Source organism: Zosterops lateralis (genome assembly GCF_965231275.1).
Source record: "Zosterops lateralis genome assembly, chromosome: 1".
Lineage (NCBI taxonomy): Eukaryota > Metazoa > Chordata > Aves > Passeriformes > Zosteropidae > Zosterops > Zosterops lateralis.
Genome location: NC_139762.1, coordinates 38,253,829 through 38,271,132, shown reverse-complemented (window position 1 = coordinate 38,271,132; position 17,304 = coordinate 38,253,829). Strand labels below are relative to the sequence as shown.

General features: G+C 36.4%; 1 protein-coding gene across 1 annotated transcript; it reads left to right on the top strand.

Moving 5' to 3' along the window:
• Nucleotides 1-2,515: 2,515 nt before the first annotated feature.
• Nucleotides 2,516-17,005, top strand: EFHB (EF-hand domain family member B; the record flags this gene model as incomplete). The annotated part of the gene is made up of 13 exons (XM_083876886.1): nucleotides 2,516-2,581; nucleotides 2,866-2,928; nucleotides 3,729-3,872; nucleotides 5,182-5,362; nucleotides 5,950-6,060; nucleotides 7,691-7,817; nucleotides 8,179-8,262; nucleotides 10,091-10,158; nucleotides 11,499-11,653; nucleotides 12,470-12,677; nucleotides 13,049-13,252; nucleotides 13,737-13,918; nucleotides 16,825-17,005. 13 exons carry the CDS (start codon nucleotides 2,516-2,518, stop codon nucleotides 16,987-16,989), a joined length of 1,758 nt encoding a protein of 585 aa, XP_083733012.1. The 3' UTR covers nucleotides 16,990-17,005.
• Nucleotides 17,006-17,304: the final 299 nt, after the last annotated feature.

The window sequence follows — 17,304 nt, the reverse complement described above, 5'->3', positions numbered from 1 at the left end:
GGAGTGTTTGCGCTTCATAAAGAAAGTAAAATGCAGGGGTTTAGACAGTTTCCATTCCTCCGTTTTAGCCTAAACAAGACAGAAAAAGGCATTAGCTTGTGGGAATTGGATGTCAGAAACTAGTGAAATGTCAAGTACTGTTGAGGAAAAAAAGTGCTGCTGTGGAATGGAAAATTTTGTTCAACTTTTTCCAAACAGCTTTCTCCAGAGATCCTACTTTTGATGTAAGAGATGACAAATTCATGCTGAAGTAAAGAAAGTTTTAATCTTTTTTTTTTTTTTTTAATTGAGTTCAATTGGTCTTTGTTAATTCATTATCTTATCTTTAAAATTACAGGCCCTTCCCACTCGACAAATATTCTTTCTGTGGCCAAAATAACTTTCAGTATAAGAAAGAATGGCTATGACACTGATTCCAGAATGAGAAGTATTATAGGAAAGAATATATATTGTCAGTAGGTTTCAAATTATTTTATAGGGGACCCACGTTTCTGCAAAAAAGAAAAGAAGCACAGAGAGGCAAAAAAAAAAAAAGAAGGCTGAGGACTTCTGCTCTACTTGTTTCTGCAATAGGCACTCTTTTTACATGTTCAAGTCCTATTTTTATGCGTTTGACACAACCCACTCCATCGGGGCTTAGTGGATGCTTTCAATTAGCAAGTGTGGCCACCTACTGGGGAAAAACAAGGTAAAAATAAATCAGCAGTGCACAGGATGTATAAAAATGATACCACCTTGAACACAGGTAGAGAGCCATCTAGAAATACAACAAACACAAGGACAAAAATTCAATTTCCTGAATTTTATCCTGGGATAAAAAAGTTCCAGTTTCCCCCAGTCTCAGTTTTCCAATGTAAAAATTTCCATCTAATTTTTACATGACTGTACTTTGCTCTTCCTCTCTATAAATAGTTCTCATTTCTGACAACTTTACTAGATAGAAATGACACTTTACAAATGAATGGATCACAAGGCAAGACATAACCAATATTTATCAAACTACCAAAAGCATTGCTTAATTTTGGAGGAACACTCTAAACTTCAAGCAACAACAAATATGATTGAAATATGAAAAGAACTGAACACATTAACATTTTACAAGAGCTTCTTTACTTCCCAAGTGGACATGGATGTTCCATATTAGGGGTGTAGTGCAGCCACATCTACAGCAGAAAAACATATAACTTCTGAAAAAAGGCACCAGCATTGCCACAGCTAGATTAGAGTTGATGCTATACATGATGGCTTTTGCCTGGAGAAGACCAAGATACATTTGTACATGCTGGAAGTTCATGGATCACGGCACTGACAAGTACTGCTGGCGACTTGGACAGCTGGAACAGATCATTAGATGGCAGTGGCTGCCTGAGCCTCTCACCTTCCATTTGTGGGAAAGGAATTTAGTTTTAATTTAGCATCATCCATTTAAAGTCCTTACCAAACGTTAGAGCAGAGAATAAAATGGTAACAACACTTGATAATGTTTGATTAATTACGACTAAGATCTGTATATTTATTTAAAATTGGTTTTGCCACTGAAGGAAGGACTATGAAGGATGGAGCAGCATGTGATTGAGATGTTTTGCTGGGAAGAGGGGGATAGTTAGCTAAATGTCATCTGAGAACAAAAGTCTTTGTAAGAAGTGAGGGTCTGTTAAACAGCAGTGAAACTTGTTTAGTCTTACCCTCGCTGCTTTTCTGAAATAATCCATGTCTGTTTCTAAAAGGCAAATTCAGTGGGTTGGATATCCGAGGTGTTGGCTCATTTAAGACAAACAGAGAGAGCCCTCACGAGTGTGACACATGGGCTGGTGCTGACGGGCTCTCTCACCCACCTCGGGCTGTGTGTGCACAGGAGCTGCAGTTTCTCCACAGGAACAGCCCCAGGAGACAATATTTTAATAGCATGTGACAACCTTTGTGAAAGGGGCCCTATTTTTTATTACAGTAATAAAGACTGAAAGTTTGATCAAACTTTTGACCATGTAAGACCTCATTTCAACCTCAAGATTCAACATGCCAAGCTGATAGATTTTTCAAAGATTTAACAATCGGTCTAAGGAATGTGCGACCTCTGCGGCTGGGCCTTAATTATTTTTCTAGATCATGAGATTTACAAAACAGCCCAATGCAATTTATTTCTTGACTTTCTCCGAGGGGTGTGAGATGTAAGGGGGGAGTGGCGTGTGCTGAGGGCGGTGGAGGGAGGGCTGTGAGGGGAGGACAGGGGGGCGCTGGGTGCGGGGATGGCGGAGCGCTGTGAGGGGCAGGACGGGGGCGGTGGGTGAGGGGCCAGGATGGAGGGCGGTGGGTGAGAGATGATGGCGGAGCGCTGTGAGGGGCGGGACGGGGGCTCTGGGTGCGAGGTGATGGTGGAGTGCGGTGAGGGGCAGGACGGGGGCTCTGGGTGCGAGGCGATGGCGGGGCGCTGTGAGCGGTGAGCGGTGAGGAGCGGCCGCCCCGCCCGAGCGCTGCCGGCGCCGCCGTTACCGAGCGCGCAGAGGGAGCAGCGGCCATGGCGGAGCAGCCACCGCCGTGCCCTGAACAGACGGCCCCCGACCCCGCTCCGGAGCTGCCGGACGTGAGTACCTTCGCCGGAGAAGTCCCACCGATGCCGCGGATCCGCCCCCACGTTCTGTGCCTTCCTGGGGCGGAGTCTCGCCGAGGGAAGGGGCTGGAAGAGGGAAAGGCGCATCCCCCGGCGAGCCCCTCTGTCTCAGGAATGCGTGTGGCTCCTTCCCACCCCCGTCAAAGCGGGGACAGCTGGACAACGTCCCGTGCATAGTGTCAGATCCCAATTTGACTAATTGTGTGTATTATTACCATGAGTGTCGTTATGCGCTATTTTTTGTTTGCATTGTTTAGGCTGGACAGTTGCGTCCCGCGCGCAACACCGTTGCCAGTTGTCTCAAGGAGGTGCTGCCCAGGGTGAGTTGATTTTGTATAGGCTCCTGGTTTTTTTCCTACATCCCTTCGCTTTTGAAACTACCATTTATTTCACTGTTGGTTTTTTTTCACATAGAATTATTGAGACTACCTGGCAGGATTGGAAAACAGTTCTGGCAGTTCATTTTCATTCCACATGTTTTACAAAAGTCACCGTGCTTGCTTAGTTGGGACCAAATAGAATTGTTTTAGGCAGTTTTCCCCTCTGCTAATGCAATTAGAGTAATTATTGAGAATTATTATTACTTCTGGTGGAGGTTCCTCTTTACAAGGATGCCTGTCAGAATTGTGATTCCCACTGGCTCTTCCCCATGGCCCTGAAGAGTCAGAGGCTACTGAGACCCTAATGGATCCTGTAAATTAGCAGGTCAACCTTTAAATGCCAACTAAAAAATCCACAACACTATGGTTTAAATAATTTCCAAAATAGCTTCATTGATGCTGGAATTGCTGTGAATTAAGTTAAAGGGTTCTGAAATTCGTAAGTGTAGCATCTAGTTTTCAAAAAGAACCTGTGAAGTAGCTGTTACCCAAATTAGGAAAAAAAAAAAAATTTGGAAGCGTTGAAACTTACCAATGCTGGTTTGATAAAATTTAGTCTGGGTTATTTTGACCTTATGCTCTCAGTATCAGCATCTGCAGGAGCATATGCATGTACTAAAGCCCTAAAGCATCCTTACGTTTTGTTCTTGTATCTGGAATGACACAAATGTCCGCAGTACGTTTTCTTTTCATTAACGTTTGTCTGGTGTAAACTTGTTTTTGCTTTGCCTTATGTATAGCCTGTTACTCCGACCGTTGTACGAAAGTTTCGAAATACAACAGATCCAGCTCCTGGTGCTAAAATAATATTCTATGGCACAGCAGATGATCCTGATGTTGCAACTGACTTGACACATGGCATAAAGTCAAGCACCAAACCCACTGTAAGAATGTGACTCATTTACTATTTTAAAAATGAACCTCTTAAGAGTGTTCTTAATGAAAGCAACTGATTTCCTCATAACTGATTTCCTTTTTCAGGGATGAAGGTACATAGTTGAGTGATTTATACTGCAGCATTTCACAGCTGCTGTGAATTACCTGAATTCTGAGGTCAAATCATAGAACTTATTTAGCATTATTGAAACTGGAAAATATTTGAAGTTCTGTGACTGTTATCAGTGACGTAACTTTCATAGTGACTACTGAATTATTAATTTCATTTCAAGATTTAAGTTAATGAACAGTTTGCTACCCAAAAATTTTGCTGGTTGCTTTTTCCAGGTTACAGAGATAAAACCAGTTAAGCTCCTTGTAAAAGAGCTGTTATCTGAGAATGTATTTAGTTTAGTGCAATTATTCTGTATGCTTTCTTACCTTTGCTTGAAACTGGAATTTTTAGCTAAAAACTGATGGTTTGGATGTGTCAGACTATTTTGTGTGTATTCTTTAGAAATTATCTTTGCAGTCTGTAATCAAACAACTGAAGAAATCATTGGTAGTTTTATCACATAGTGTTCCTATCTCTAAAAATAGCAGTAGTGTTAGTAAAGTGTATTTTTATGAAGGAAGTAAGTCCTGGTATTAAAGGATGTTGAGTAGGACATATATTAGGCATAGACACCCAGGTTACTGCATCCTTCCTTAGAAGTTTTTTGTTGAATGGATTGATCTGTACAGGATTAGCCTGTATTGTCTGTTGAAGACTTTGCATTATTAATTAAATATTATCTGTGGGAAAGGTTGGAAGTCTAGTCAATTTGCTGAGCATGGGTTTGGATCAATTGTATTTGCTACTACTATTTTTCAATATTTCTTTATATAGTACTCAATAAGAGTCTAATAATAAATCTTCTCTAGAATCCCCATTACTTTGATGGATAGCCTGAAAAATCAAATCACTTTTGTTTTGGTAATATTATAATTTGACTATAGTTTCTAATATGTGCTAAGAAAAGAAAGACTGCAGTCACAAAATGTATATATTAACAAGTGGAAAAACTAGCATAAAATAAAAATATCTCACAATGAGTATTTTATTTAGCTGGAAATTTAGCATAGCATTAGTTATTAATGGTCTTTTCTCAAGATACAGTTTTGGTTTCCAAGTCAGTGGATAAAATTACGTCAGTGTAACCATGGAAGATCTCATTAGAACACTTAAGAGCAAACTTTGTGGGTAGTCATAGTGATGTGTGAATGATCAAAGTTTGTTGGTTTTCCTGCCTCTGGTGTTGTTTGTGTTGTTTTCAGGTAGCTTCATTGATAAGTCCAGTTCCTAAAAGTGAATTTCAAGAAAAGATGCAAGACATGAAAGAAGCAATTTACTCCAGTAATCGTGAAGCACCTTTGGGTAGATCTCATGATCAATCTTCTAAGTTACCTGAGGGCTTGGATATAATTAATACTAGATTTGGAATAAAAGTCTTTAAAGGTAGGATAATGTGCCAATAAAACATATTTCCTGTAAAAACAAGATAATGTGTAATTTAGTACCTAGCACATGCTCTGTGATTCCAACAACTCCATTTTAAGAGAAGAATTATTATGTAACAGTTACTTAAAGGCCTAAATTTTTTCAGTTATGATGAAGAAACAAGTAATGAGAATCTATGGTAACTAGCAGGGCTTTTGGCTCTCTTTCTCATTTGTCTTTATAGATTTCCTGGGAGAACTGTTTAGGTAGCTGTCAACTTACCTTCCTTTTCCCAACAACTGTAATAGGTCTCGTGGAAGAAACTTCCTTGACATGTGTATCTTTCCTCCATAGACTGGAGGAAATCACATCTGTGTTGCTTAGCTTTCTTGCAAAAATTCTTTTCATCTGGGTTTCTGTGAGTCTCTCCATAGTCCCATGTTATTAGATTGAATATAGATTGACTACACATGTGGTAAGAAATTTCATCCTTCTGCAGTATTAGCAACTTCTCTAACAAGGCATTGTTTACAATTAAGAATGAACTAAACAAGACATCCACCCCTCTTAGCTCCCCCAACCATACATTCTTTATTTGTTTCCAGATTTAACAGCTGGAGAGGTTGTAAATCCACCAAAAACCTTTGAGGAAGTGGATAAAGAAGCGAGAGAAGGACATGATTTGTATGTTCTGTCACATCAGGATTATTACGTGGGTAAGTTAAAAGGCTGATAGGAAACTGCATTTAAAGTTCCTCTATGTGTGTTCAGTGCATACTGTATGCTGTTTTTTGAGATGTAAACTATTCATTTTAACCACTGTATTAATACAATATAAATTATTAAAAAATTATGTGAAAAAAAACCGCAGCTGAGACAGTTTCTAGAACTGTCAGTCACTTCGGCATGGGCATTTAAAAGAGTATAAGAACTTCATGAAGAAGTTGGAAGCCTGATTTCCTTTGGGTGCTCTTTGAAAAGCAAAATGTTTCCAGGAAATTAGAAACTCACAGATGCCTTAGTTTCTTACTGAGTTTGGCATTGTCTATGCCACTGAAAGCAATCTCAGATTTGAAGTCACAGGCTGTGAGCCCAACTCACTCCAGTACTTTGTCCTCTTGTTCCTCTCTTTCATCAGTATCCAAACAGAATTTCAGAGCAGACAGACTTTCTGATGAGGGGCTTAGCATTAAGCTCTGGTTGGGAAGGATTTCAGGCCGCTGGGTGGCTCTCTGGAATGCAGGTTCCTCAGCCTACAGTATCCTCCCCATGGGTCTGTGGGCTGTACCTGCACTGCTTCAGCCCCTGGGGGCTGTACCTGTGTGATGTGGACTGCTCAGAGATGGTTACCCTTTATTTCACAGGTCTGCTCAGGAGCAGAGTGACAAGTAGCAGTCGAAAATGCAGTACTTTTTTTCTTTTGTTTTGTTTTGTTTTTTTCAGCCGCTTCTATTTTTCCCACTTCCATGACTTTCACTTAGGCTGAAAATGTAAATTTTATGTGGAGACTGTTACGAAGATGTGAAATTATAGTACCTTGTTGTCTCACTGAGGAAATTTTACTGTAAATAGTATTGGTATGAATTGGCCAAATCTGTAACTTTATCGCCCCCTCTTCCCTGCCGTTCTTGGATGTTTTGTGGAATTTTTCATTATCTGTTTCTGCCTCTTTTGTAACTTCCACCAACCAGATCATGGAGAGGCCAAGTCAGAAACAGACTGACAGAAAAAAAGTTAACTATGTGACAATGTCAGCAATAGTGTAAGAATTCCATGCTGCCATACAGCCATATGAAGCCCTTATTAGAAAACATGCAGTGAATAATATTTTTGACAGTTCTAATTATCATTCTTTTTAAAAGGGGATTGAAAAGACCTTGGAGAAAAAGAATGACAGTTTTTTGTGTGACAAAAAGACATAGCAAGAGTATATCTGAAAATGCAATGTGTCAAAAATTTTTTTTTGCATTTTTTAAAAACAATATATCAAATGGTACACATTTCTGCTCAGGTGTAGATATTATAAAGCAATTGTTTGCATGACCCTCAGCACTTAGGCTACATGCTTTCATTTATTCTGCTGGGCTTGTCTTTAATCAGACATAAAAGAACATCTGACTGAAGCGGTTTTTGCTTTTTATTTTGTCTTTTATCTTCACTTTTGACAATAAGATTGTTCCTAACTACTCTGTACCGGGAGAATGCAAATTATTTGTCATTAGTTGAACAAGCTTGTTAGTTATTTGCCTTTGTTTCTTCATTGTTTTGTCTTAAGAATGAAGATACTGGGTACATTTTTCTTCCTTAGGTGTTTTACACAGGTTGAGATGCCTGCTTTTTCTGCAGGGGAACCAGTCAATAGGAAATATAACTCACACTTTGACAAATCTTTTGTTTATGGGATGGAAACCCCTCACTATGAAGATGGGCGAAACACAGCCAACACCTTAAATTGGGTCTTGGACCTGGATTCGTAAGTTGAGATGAGTTAACTAGTTAATTCATGGGATGAATTATCAGGAAGAGTGGGTCTTCATATTTGAAGAAAATTGTATGTCTCACAGTCCTATCCTTAGCTGCATTGAACTGACTAGAAGATGAAAGGTGTGATTTTCAGAACAGTTTATCCAAATAACATTTACCATGTAACAGCACTTAGCATGTCTTAAGCATTATGTAAAGCCCTTTGATATTAAGTAGCAAAGTATTTTAATTACTAAGTTGAGAGGAGTTGCTGTTTTCTTTTAATATATAATAATATTTTTAAATATTATTGAAAAACACTTGAATATTTTTAAACAAATATGTGCAGGAGTTGTCTTTGTAATTTGTAGGAAGAGAGCACCACACCTCGTGTCAAAACGAAGTGATGATTTTAAGAAAAAATACCAGCCTCTGGTTGGAAAAGTTTTTGATCCGTAAGTAAGCAAAGATACCTTCTGTTATGAATAGATCAAGCACAAAATGCACTCACTTTTGCCATTTCTTCAGTATCTTTTTATGCCTTGGATGAAAAATATAACTGTGTGCTTAATGCTTCCAGTGCAGCACTTATTTAACAGAAAAGGACCTTCTACCTGCTCTAATTAGGCTGATAAGTACACAAGTTACTAATCAGGGGTGTACTGTGTCCATGTAGTGAAGCTAGATCTTACTGTTTAAGTGGTCTGTATCTGACAAGCACTCTTTAAGACATTTTTCCCCCTGTTTTTGGCAAATAGGAAGGTTTGAAAGGACTGAAACATCTCACCTAATGATTTGGGATTGATTCGACCATTTTGCTTATTCTGACACTATTTTTGGTCTTCTTTGTTACATCATCTGTAATCTCACGTTAGTACTTCCTTGGAAAAGGATATGGTAACAATTGTGTTATTACCTAACATCGTTTACCAATCTCTGTTGAATCAATAGAATGACTGACATTTATGAAGCAATCTGGGACAGTTCTGTAATTTTACAGAACAGCGCTTAAGAAGTACCACAGAAGTCTTAAGGTACAGTGGGATTAGGATCCAGGTGTGCTGCAAATCTAGGGCTCCTGAATGTGTCCAAAGGCTGTCTTTGGACAGCCTAGATGCAGAAATCTAGATGCTCTAGATTTCTGCAAAAATATGTCTGAAGGCTCACTAACAGGATCATTAACTTTGGTAGCAAAAGTTAAGTTTAAGCTCAAGATCCCAGGCTAAAATTGACCTGGAGAGGTGTTCTCATAGGTACATATGAGGAGTGAACACAGACATGAGTCAGTTTCTTCTCTCCCTGTCACTGTGTCCCAGCTTACTGTGAGACAGACCTGGAACAAGAGCAACATGAAGAAGCAGTGTGATCAGTCAGGGATGGGTTGCAGTGCAGGCTGAAACCTAGCACTAATATTACAAGACAGATACAGGCTAAATTAATCTTATTTAGTAAATTTTACACCATCCACATCCTGTGTGTTATATGAAAATGATAAAAGAAAAATATACGTAGTTGTTTTTAGATTGTGGTGTTTCCATTTCTGTGTGCGGGTTTTTGTTTGCTTGTTTTGTGCTTCAGAACAAAGCACTGATTATCTTTTCAATTCTGATGGGGGTTTTTGATTCAGAGAAGTGTTTTCAGAGAAATTATTTAATTATTAAAAATAAAATGAGCATTGCATCTTTTTAAAATTAAAAAGGCAAACAGTTCTTTAATGTCACAAACAGAATCTTCAGTTTTTGGTAAATAGAACTGAGACAAGTTTTCCACATGCATATGGGCTTGGTTGCTGGTTTTGATAGACACAAAATTGCATGTGGAAAAGTAGAGATATGAATCAATTTTTCCACTTTAGCCAAAAGTAGTTTATTTTAGTCATTTTAGTTGGAGATTTTGTCTAAATATTCCTATTATTTGACTACAAGGACTTTTCTCACAAATTTCTATAATTTTGTTTGGAAAAATGGCATAGAATGTTTTTTTTCCTTTTAATGGGCATAAATATTCAAAAAGTTAATGTTTACATTTGGCTGTGTTACATTACAAACAGTGAATGTTCTAATTAGCTTTTTAAAGGGATGCTTTTCTGGAATGGTAACTGATAAACAAATTTCAGGTGAACTATGAGCATCATCGCTATTATATAATAACTTTTTTTTTTTTTTTTTTTTTTTTTTTTTTTTTTTTTTTTTTTTTTTTTTTTTTTTTTTTAAGTAGCTGAGGTTTTATTTTGGCTGTTAATAAACTGTTTGACAATTAACAAAAAAATGTCCTTATTGACAGTATAGCAGAAACTATGAATGTTCCCCCAGACCATACATTTGGATTGGTGATCCCTCCAGATGAATATGGTAAGTTCAAGGGCAGAATAAAATCTTACCTTGCTGATGAAACTCTGCTGAAGTAATAACTGTTGGTTGTAGATACAGTTTTCCTAAAATTTTAAGAGGCAAGGTACGAAAAATTATCAACAGTAAATTTTTTAAATGAAAATCTGAGTGATTGAAGTTGCTGGGGGAAAAAAGTAAATGTCAAATATAAAGAATCTTTAGGTTTGGGATTATCATGCTGGCATTTTTTTTCTTTTTTAAAGCCTTTGTATCTGAATGTAACAAAATGAGAAATGGCAGAAAACCCTTATTGACATCAAAAGGACAAATTAAAATGGCGATTTAAATCAATCATGCATCTTCCCTCTCAATGATTTCTCAAGCACTTCTCTAAAAACAGTAAAAATAGCAAACAATAAGTAGGAATAATAAGTTTTTGAAGGTTGCAAGGAGACAGTAAACAGAAAAAAAATAAAAAAACCCTATTAATTTTCATCATGACAAAATTTTGAAAGCTAGTCAACTCAAATAGTGTTGGGATTGATGATGTTTTAACATTATGTTTAATAAATAGGAAATATAGTCAATAATTGGGAAGCAAAAAATGTAGTGGATCAAAACCATCCAGTTAATCTGGGCAGGGAAAGCCTGTTCAAAGAGTGCATAAGCTTCTACACCTTTTACCATGTAGTATAATAAAGTTCATGCTATAAGGAAGAGCAGAAGAAACTGAACAAAAGAATTCATAATTAACAAGTAGAAAATAATGCTTGTACACTGCTGTTAGAGGGGATTAGGTGAGCTACTTACGTTTGTTACTGAACTCCGAATGAACTTCTTGCACTCTAGAAAGTGACCTTGGTGTTTTGGGAATTTGGATGAAGATTGTAGCTCAGTGTGCTAAAGTGTTTAAAAATAAAGTTAGGATACATAGAAAATGGGAACAGTAACAAAAAAAAAAATGATCCAAAATATTAAAATGGCTCTCATAAGTATCTGGAACATCACAGACTGGAAGTGGTAGATTAATAATATGTGTTCTTTTTTTTCCTCAATTATCTGGACATTGAGTAACAATCACTGCTTTTAGAAGCTTTTGGAAACAGTTGATAGATTTGTGAAGCTACATAATGATGTTCCAAAATTTTTGATATTAACTGTGTGTGAATAGAGAAATAATGATATGGACCATTTGATCTTGTAATGAAATGGCTGTATCAGCTGTTCAGCAGTGCTGAAAATCATCTTGAAACTGAAATTCTCCTTTTCCTTATGAATGCAGGGTCTTTTTATTTTCTTTTTAAATCAGTGTCTGTTTACTGTATATGCACAACTAATTGAGGAATTGTTCATTTTTATGGACGTTCATGATCTTCTTCACATCCGGGTTCCGTGTGAGTTCCTCCGTGGGAAGGACAGAGAAAGAGTTATCTTGATTGCAGTTCGGCAAAGTCTGAAGAAAGCTAACTATGAGAATTTTGATGTGTTATTAGAAGCATTAAAGCATTTTGATAAGGTTAGTGCTCTGAAAAGGTATAAATGTAAAAGAATGTGTGACATTAGTGTTCCTGTGCTGTAGAGATACAGACATAGACCTTCCTTCATAGGAAGGTAAATATGGATGAAGATTATAACTGTGAAGATAACTTCATAGTTACTGTTTTGTTTCATCTACTGTGATATGCTATGGAATTAGACACGAGTATTTGAAGCTTTTCATAGTATTATTTGGAATATCCAGGTTGGAGGGAGCAAGGGACACACAAGCAGGAGTAATCTTAACAATTTTTGGACTTCAAAATCTGCCATTTCTTTGTAAAGGGAAAACAGTGGAAGGGATTATGTTCATATATTCTTCTGAGCTGTAGTTTTTGACTGAGTTGCCAAGCATCAAAATTTCAGATATTTTCTTTTTTTCTCTCTGGAAAAAAAAATTATATTTCATATGTAACATTATTAATTGTAATGTATACAGAATGATTGATGTCTTACTTTTAAATACATCTTGGCTTTTTCTCAACATTTATGATTAGATTGTTATCTTGTCACAATAGCCTATCACACCTTTACTCTCACTTCACTGTATTATTTAAGTTGAAAATTACTTTTTGACACTTTTCTATTCAGATTTCTAATTTCTAAAATACTTAGGGTTTATTTTTGTACTCAGCAATATTACTCTTCTTGAAATGGTGTCTCTAGTGCTTTTTATATATATGAATCTATATCTCTATCTGTATAAACGTGTATATATTTCTTTTGGTGAAGTTACTTTGCGATGGCTGTTAGAAAATCATAGGATATAACAACTGTTTTGTTTTCTTTGTAATAGAAGGGTGATGGAATCATACACAAGGACAACCTACGAAGGATCTTTCTTCAGCTAAATGTGAATCTAGATGATGAGCTCCTGGATGCCTTATTTGACTGCTGTGATTTGGATAAGGATGGTCTGATTAATTACCGGGACTTTGCAAACTTTCTGAACTGGAAAGATAAAATAGGTGTTAAAGAGTTTGAAGAAAAAATAATTAGAAAAGGTAGATGCCTTAATACTGGGAAATTGTGGGGATGATCTTGTTCTCAGAATAGCTGTTGAAAGGACATTGCTGTTGTAAATTAGATGCTCCTTTAGAAGGGTAGGATTTAGAGAGTGATTTAAATACCAGCAGAGTCTCTAGTACAGACGTGTTTCAGAATCATGGAGTTCTGTGTTGCACACTGAGATTTTTCACTGGGAAATTTCCTTAATAATACAGATCAACAGAAAGTAAAACATCTCCTAGAACCATTATCAGAAATGTAGATGAATTATGTTACCTCCTTTACAGTTCTTCAGCAAAGTTTTTTGCCTCTTAGTCTACAATGTGTTGATAATATACCTTGGCTGTACCATAATTTTTGTATATAGGGAAAAAATTAGATGCATATCTTCCCAAAGACACAAAGAAAGAGGATGAACCACTGCCAAAACAGGAAGATCTCGAGTTAAAAGAACCAGGAAGCTCAGAAAATATGCCAAAACCACTTACAAGATCAACAGACCGTGTATATACAAATTATCAAACTTCATCTTCTCAGTATAATGCTGTAGTAGGAGGTATCCCAACATCCTGTAAGTAATTGTGCTGCTCACTTCTGAGCATTATTTAAGACAAAATCAGGAGCAAAGTTAAAAAGTATTGCTACAGGTTCTACTAATGTAAAATAGTTATTTAATTTATCTAAGCTAAGTTTTTTTAAAGATTGGGACTTGGAAGTTGAAAGGAATAGTCTATTGAAACATTGAAATTAATCTGATGTCTTTGAGAAATTATTCTAGTAATCTTGGGAGAACCATATCTCCTTGGAATCACCTAAAATACTTCCAGCTGGGAATACTGAGTAAGTACTAGTATAGTACTGCAAGATTCCTTGTTTTCACTTCATGATGTAGCTGAAGCCAGGATTTCTAAAAATGCGAAAAAAGATATGAGGAAGAAAATTATATAGCTTGTTATTGAACTTATGTCAACCACCATATTTCTTCTTATTTCATAGAAAATATTCTGTTCTCCTGGCACTGTTTATCCATGCTGCCTGTTGATTGGTTTTTACAGGTTATCCATTGTGTGGTGTTCCAACTATTCGTTCAGATATTCCTGCTCCTCGAATTCGCCGCCTTGATGACACTACTAATTATGGTGACCAGGGCAATAGTTTTGCAATATTGTTCCCTTCTGTCTTCAGTCAAAAGGGAGTGTATGAAAAAGATCTTTTAAAAAAGAGACCAAAGGCAGAGGTATAGTGAATTTCTTCAGAATATTCTTTCAAGATAATTGTTCTGCTAGCCATGTGGGGGTGGGAAGTCATATCATATTATCAAGTAAACAGGTTGTACAATTCAGAGTGCAACATTACCATCTTTCTTTACATCCTTTAAGCTATCTGAAAAATATGTACTCTTCACATTCTAAATTACTCATAAAGATGGTAGATACTAATTTTATACAGATCCAGTCTATTCAAATTTCTGAGCAAGGTCTCAATCAACATGGTTTAATAGTAAAGTTAGTCCTGCTTTGATTATGTCATTGGATGAATGATCTCCAGAGATCTCTTCCAATCTAAGTTATTCTATGATTCCATGAAATATCTTAAAAAGGCCCACAAGAAGATTTTTACAGGTGTATAAAAATAATTTCTATCACATAGGGGTGTTTAGTGGAAAATTTTACCAAGAGCATCTCTTCTCAGACAGACTTGGCAGGTTTTGCTAATGACAGATTCAGCAAACCACGAAATACCTTTTAAGTGCTCTGCTGAGTCATAGTTGTAGGCTCAGATCTACAAAGGATCTGTACAGTGATGGGGGACGTTGGGAGTCACACAGCAATGCTGTGCTCTCTCATAATTCTGAAGACAAAGATGGGACATGAGACTCTAGCGACTTACTTGGGGACTCCATGGCTTTTCTGATATATCTGCAGCCTCCTACACTCTGTTTTCTCACAGACCAGAGTTTCTCTCACATAAATACTAAAACAACTTTGCTGCTTCTTCTTCTGTATTGTTTACCACTTTGTTTTTACATTTGAATACAATTTATAGTGAAAAAAATATTGAGAGAACTTCGTTACCTGAAATACAATTTATTAGACAATGGTAATGAAATGTGAAATTCCAATCTAAAATGAGAAAAGAAACCGTGGCAGCCTCTTCCTCTCTACTACTCATTATATTAAATATTCAGGATTCATGTTTGAAAGTAGATGTGGAACTAGAATATATATTTTACAGAAAATAGTGTTGCTAGTTAGTGACTGGGGGTAAAAGGTGTGGTGTCACGCTCATCAAATGCTATGTCAGAATGTTGTGTACATGAGCATTTATCACTTTGTTATCTAGCTCTGAAAGCAGGAAATGTGTGCCTGCAGCAAATAGCTAACACTAAATGGAATTCATGCTTCATTGAGAAGCCAATGACATCTGCCAGTTATATCTGTCAGGGACTAAGTAGAACTGTTCTTTGAAGTTATAACGTGTCCTGAGATGTCATACTCTATTGTAGACTATAGCAGCTGTGTAGAATTCAGTGCAGACCCACCTCTGAGTCTGTTAAAATACCCTATGTTCATGAAATGGGCTGTTTGGGCATTTTATAATTATTATTTTGAAATGTATAATTAATGTTTCCAAAAGTTTAATTGTTAATGAAATTATTATATGATTATATGATATTATTATTAAATGAAAGCCCAGAGCAATTTAATACCGTTTTTGTGTAATGTGGTAGAAATGAATGCAAATTCTGACTATAAAATAGTTTCATGAGGTGATTCATCTTGTTGCAAAAGAACAAAATAGTTCTCAGGCTTGCTGTTTTCTTCTCTGAAATTCTCTCCAGTCTATTGAAGAGAAGTTGTGTAATTGAAGAATAGTGAGTAATTTGTATGCAGCATGATGTTGTTGATCATAGGTAAGAGTAAGTTTTATCCAGTCTGCACACAATAGTCTGTGGTTTGGTCAGTGATGGTTTTACAGCAGTTGACGAGTCAGGACAGAGCTCTCTCTTAACAGAGTGAAGCCAAATTATGAGAGCATGTCCTTTATTTGCCCTACAGTGGAGTCCTGTGAAGGAATATTGCTTTTAGTTTAACTTCTATATTTCAGTAGCTTGTTGAAGACACTGGATCAGATCTGGTTTGCTTTACTCATCGGTAATATGATTGATTTAACTGAAATGTTTAACCCCCATGCTGAAAGAAACAAAATTTAGTCCCTTTTTTCCACCTGCAATTTCAGCTTGCACAAACTCTCATAGATTTAATGGCTAAGATGAAGCTGAAGATTTGCTGTACTGGGGATAAGGCCTATATTTATACAAAAGACAGTTTTAGAGAAAGATGATCAACAAGGTTGATCTGACTGTGTTAAGGGTCTTACTTTATCAAAGCATGCATAAAGTCTCCATGGCATAAATATAACACACATATTTATATTTATAATATATATATTTATATATTTATATGATACAGTTGAAGCAGCCAAATGTTTGCTGATACTAACAGAAGCAGAGAGCACATCAGTGTTCTCCTAACGTTACCTTCCTCTAATGAGTCAACAGGTCAGTGTAATGAGGCATGTAACAGGAGGCACTCAAGTGAGAAAATATGGAAAAATACTTTCTGCTGAATTATTTTGGTGTAAGGTTATAGCAAGGCTCAAAGTTGATGTGAACCATTTCATTTTAGTCACTTCACCCACTTATCTATACCAGCTGATGACCTTGTGTATAGTGCTCTTGCTGTGAAATGCAGATAAGAATGTAATCTGATTTATGTTGGTAACTGCAGACAGTAAAAATGGAGTGGATAAACAGAACTTTACTTAGGGCTTTTAAAAAGCATTTACTTTTCCCTGAGTCTTCTGTATTTGATTTTTTCCTGGTGTTGAAGTAGTGCATCAACATTTCTGTATTAATTACAGACAATTTTTTACAGCTTTCATTGCAATAAGATTCAGATTTACTTAAATAGGAACTTCTTTCATTAAGGATGCAGGATGTGGTCTGTAATTTTAATTTAAGAGTGGAAAAATATTCTTTGGCAAATAGAGGTTGCTAAATATGTAAAAGCTGGACTGTATCATTTAACAAAATGCTGACTAGAATTACATGAATTGTATTATTTTGTATTATTTTTGTAGATTAAACAAATCCTCCACAATACGGGCATGAATGTTGCAGATGAAAGGTTTGAAGAAATATGGAAGCAAGTGTGTACAAAACATGAGATAAAAGAGCTTTGTGATTGTGAAGAAAGTATGTGGAATATACTGAATAAGATACATGAATCACGCATAGAATTCTAGGCTCTGATTCTAGTCTTTGGGCACTGCTTTTATTTAATATCAGTTGTAATTCTGATGCTAAATAAATAATAAACAGTGAATATTTATATGTGTATTGTCTTTATGAGTAGTGGGTTCACCACATATATATGAATCATTGCAGCTGGTAGGAACCAGTATCTGGTAACCAGTAAATGAATACAAATATTTATCTAATATTCCATTTTGCATTTTTTAATTTTTTTTTCTCCTCTAAATGGAAAGACATTTTTGAAAGCACTAAAGATAAATGTTTCAGATATTCAAGGCCTCTCAAAGATTATTATCATGTGGTAT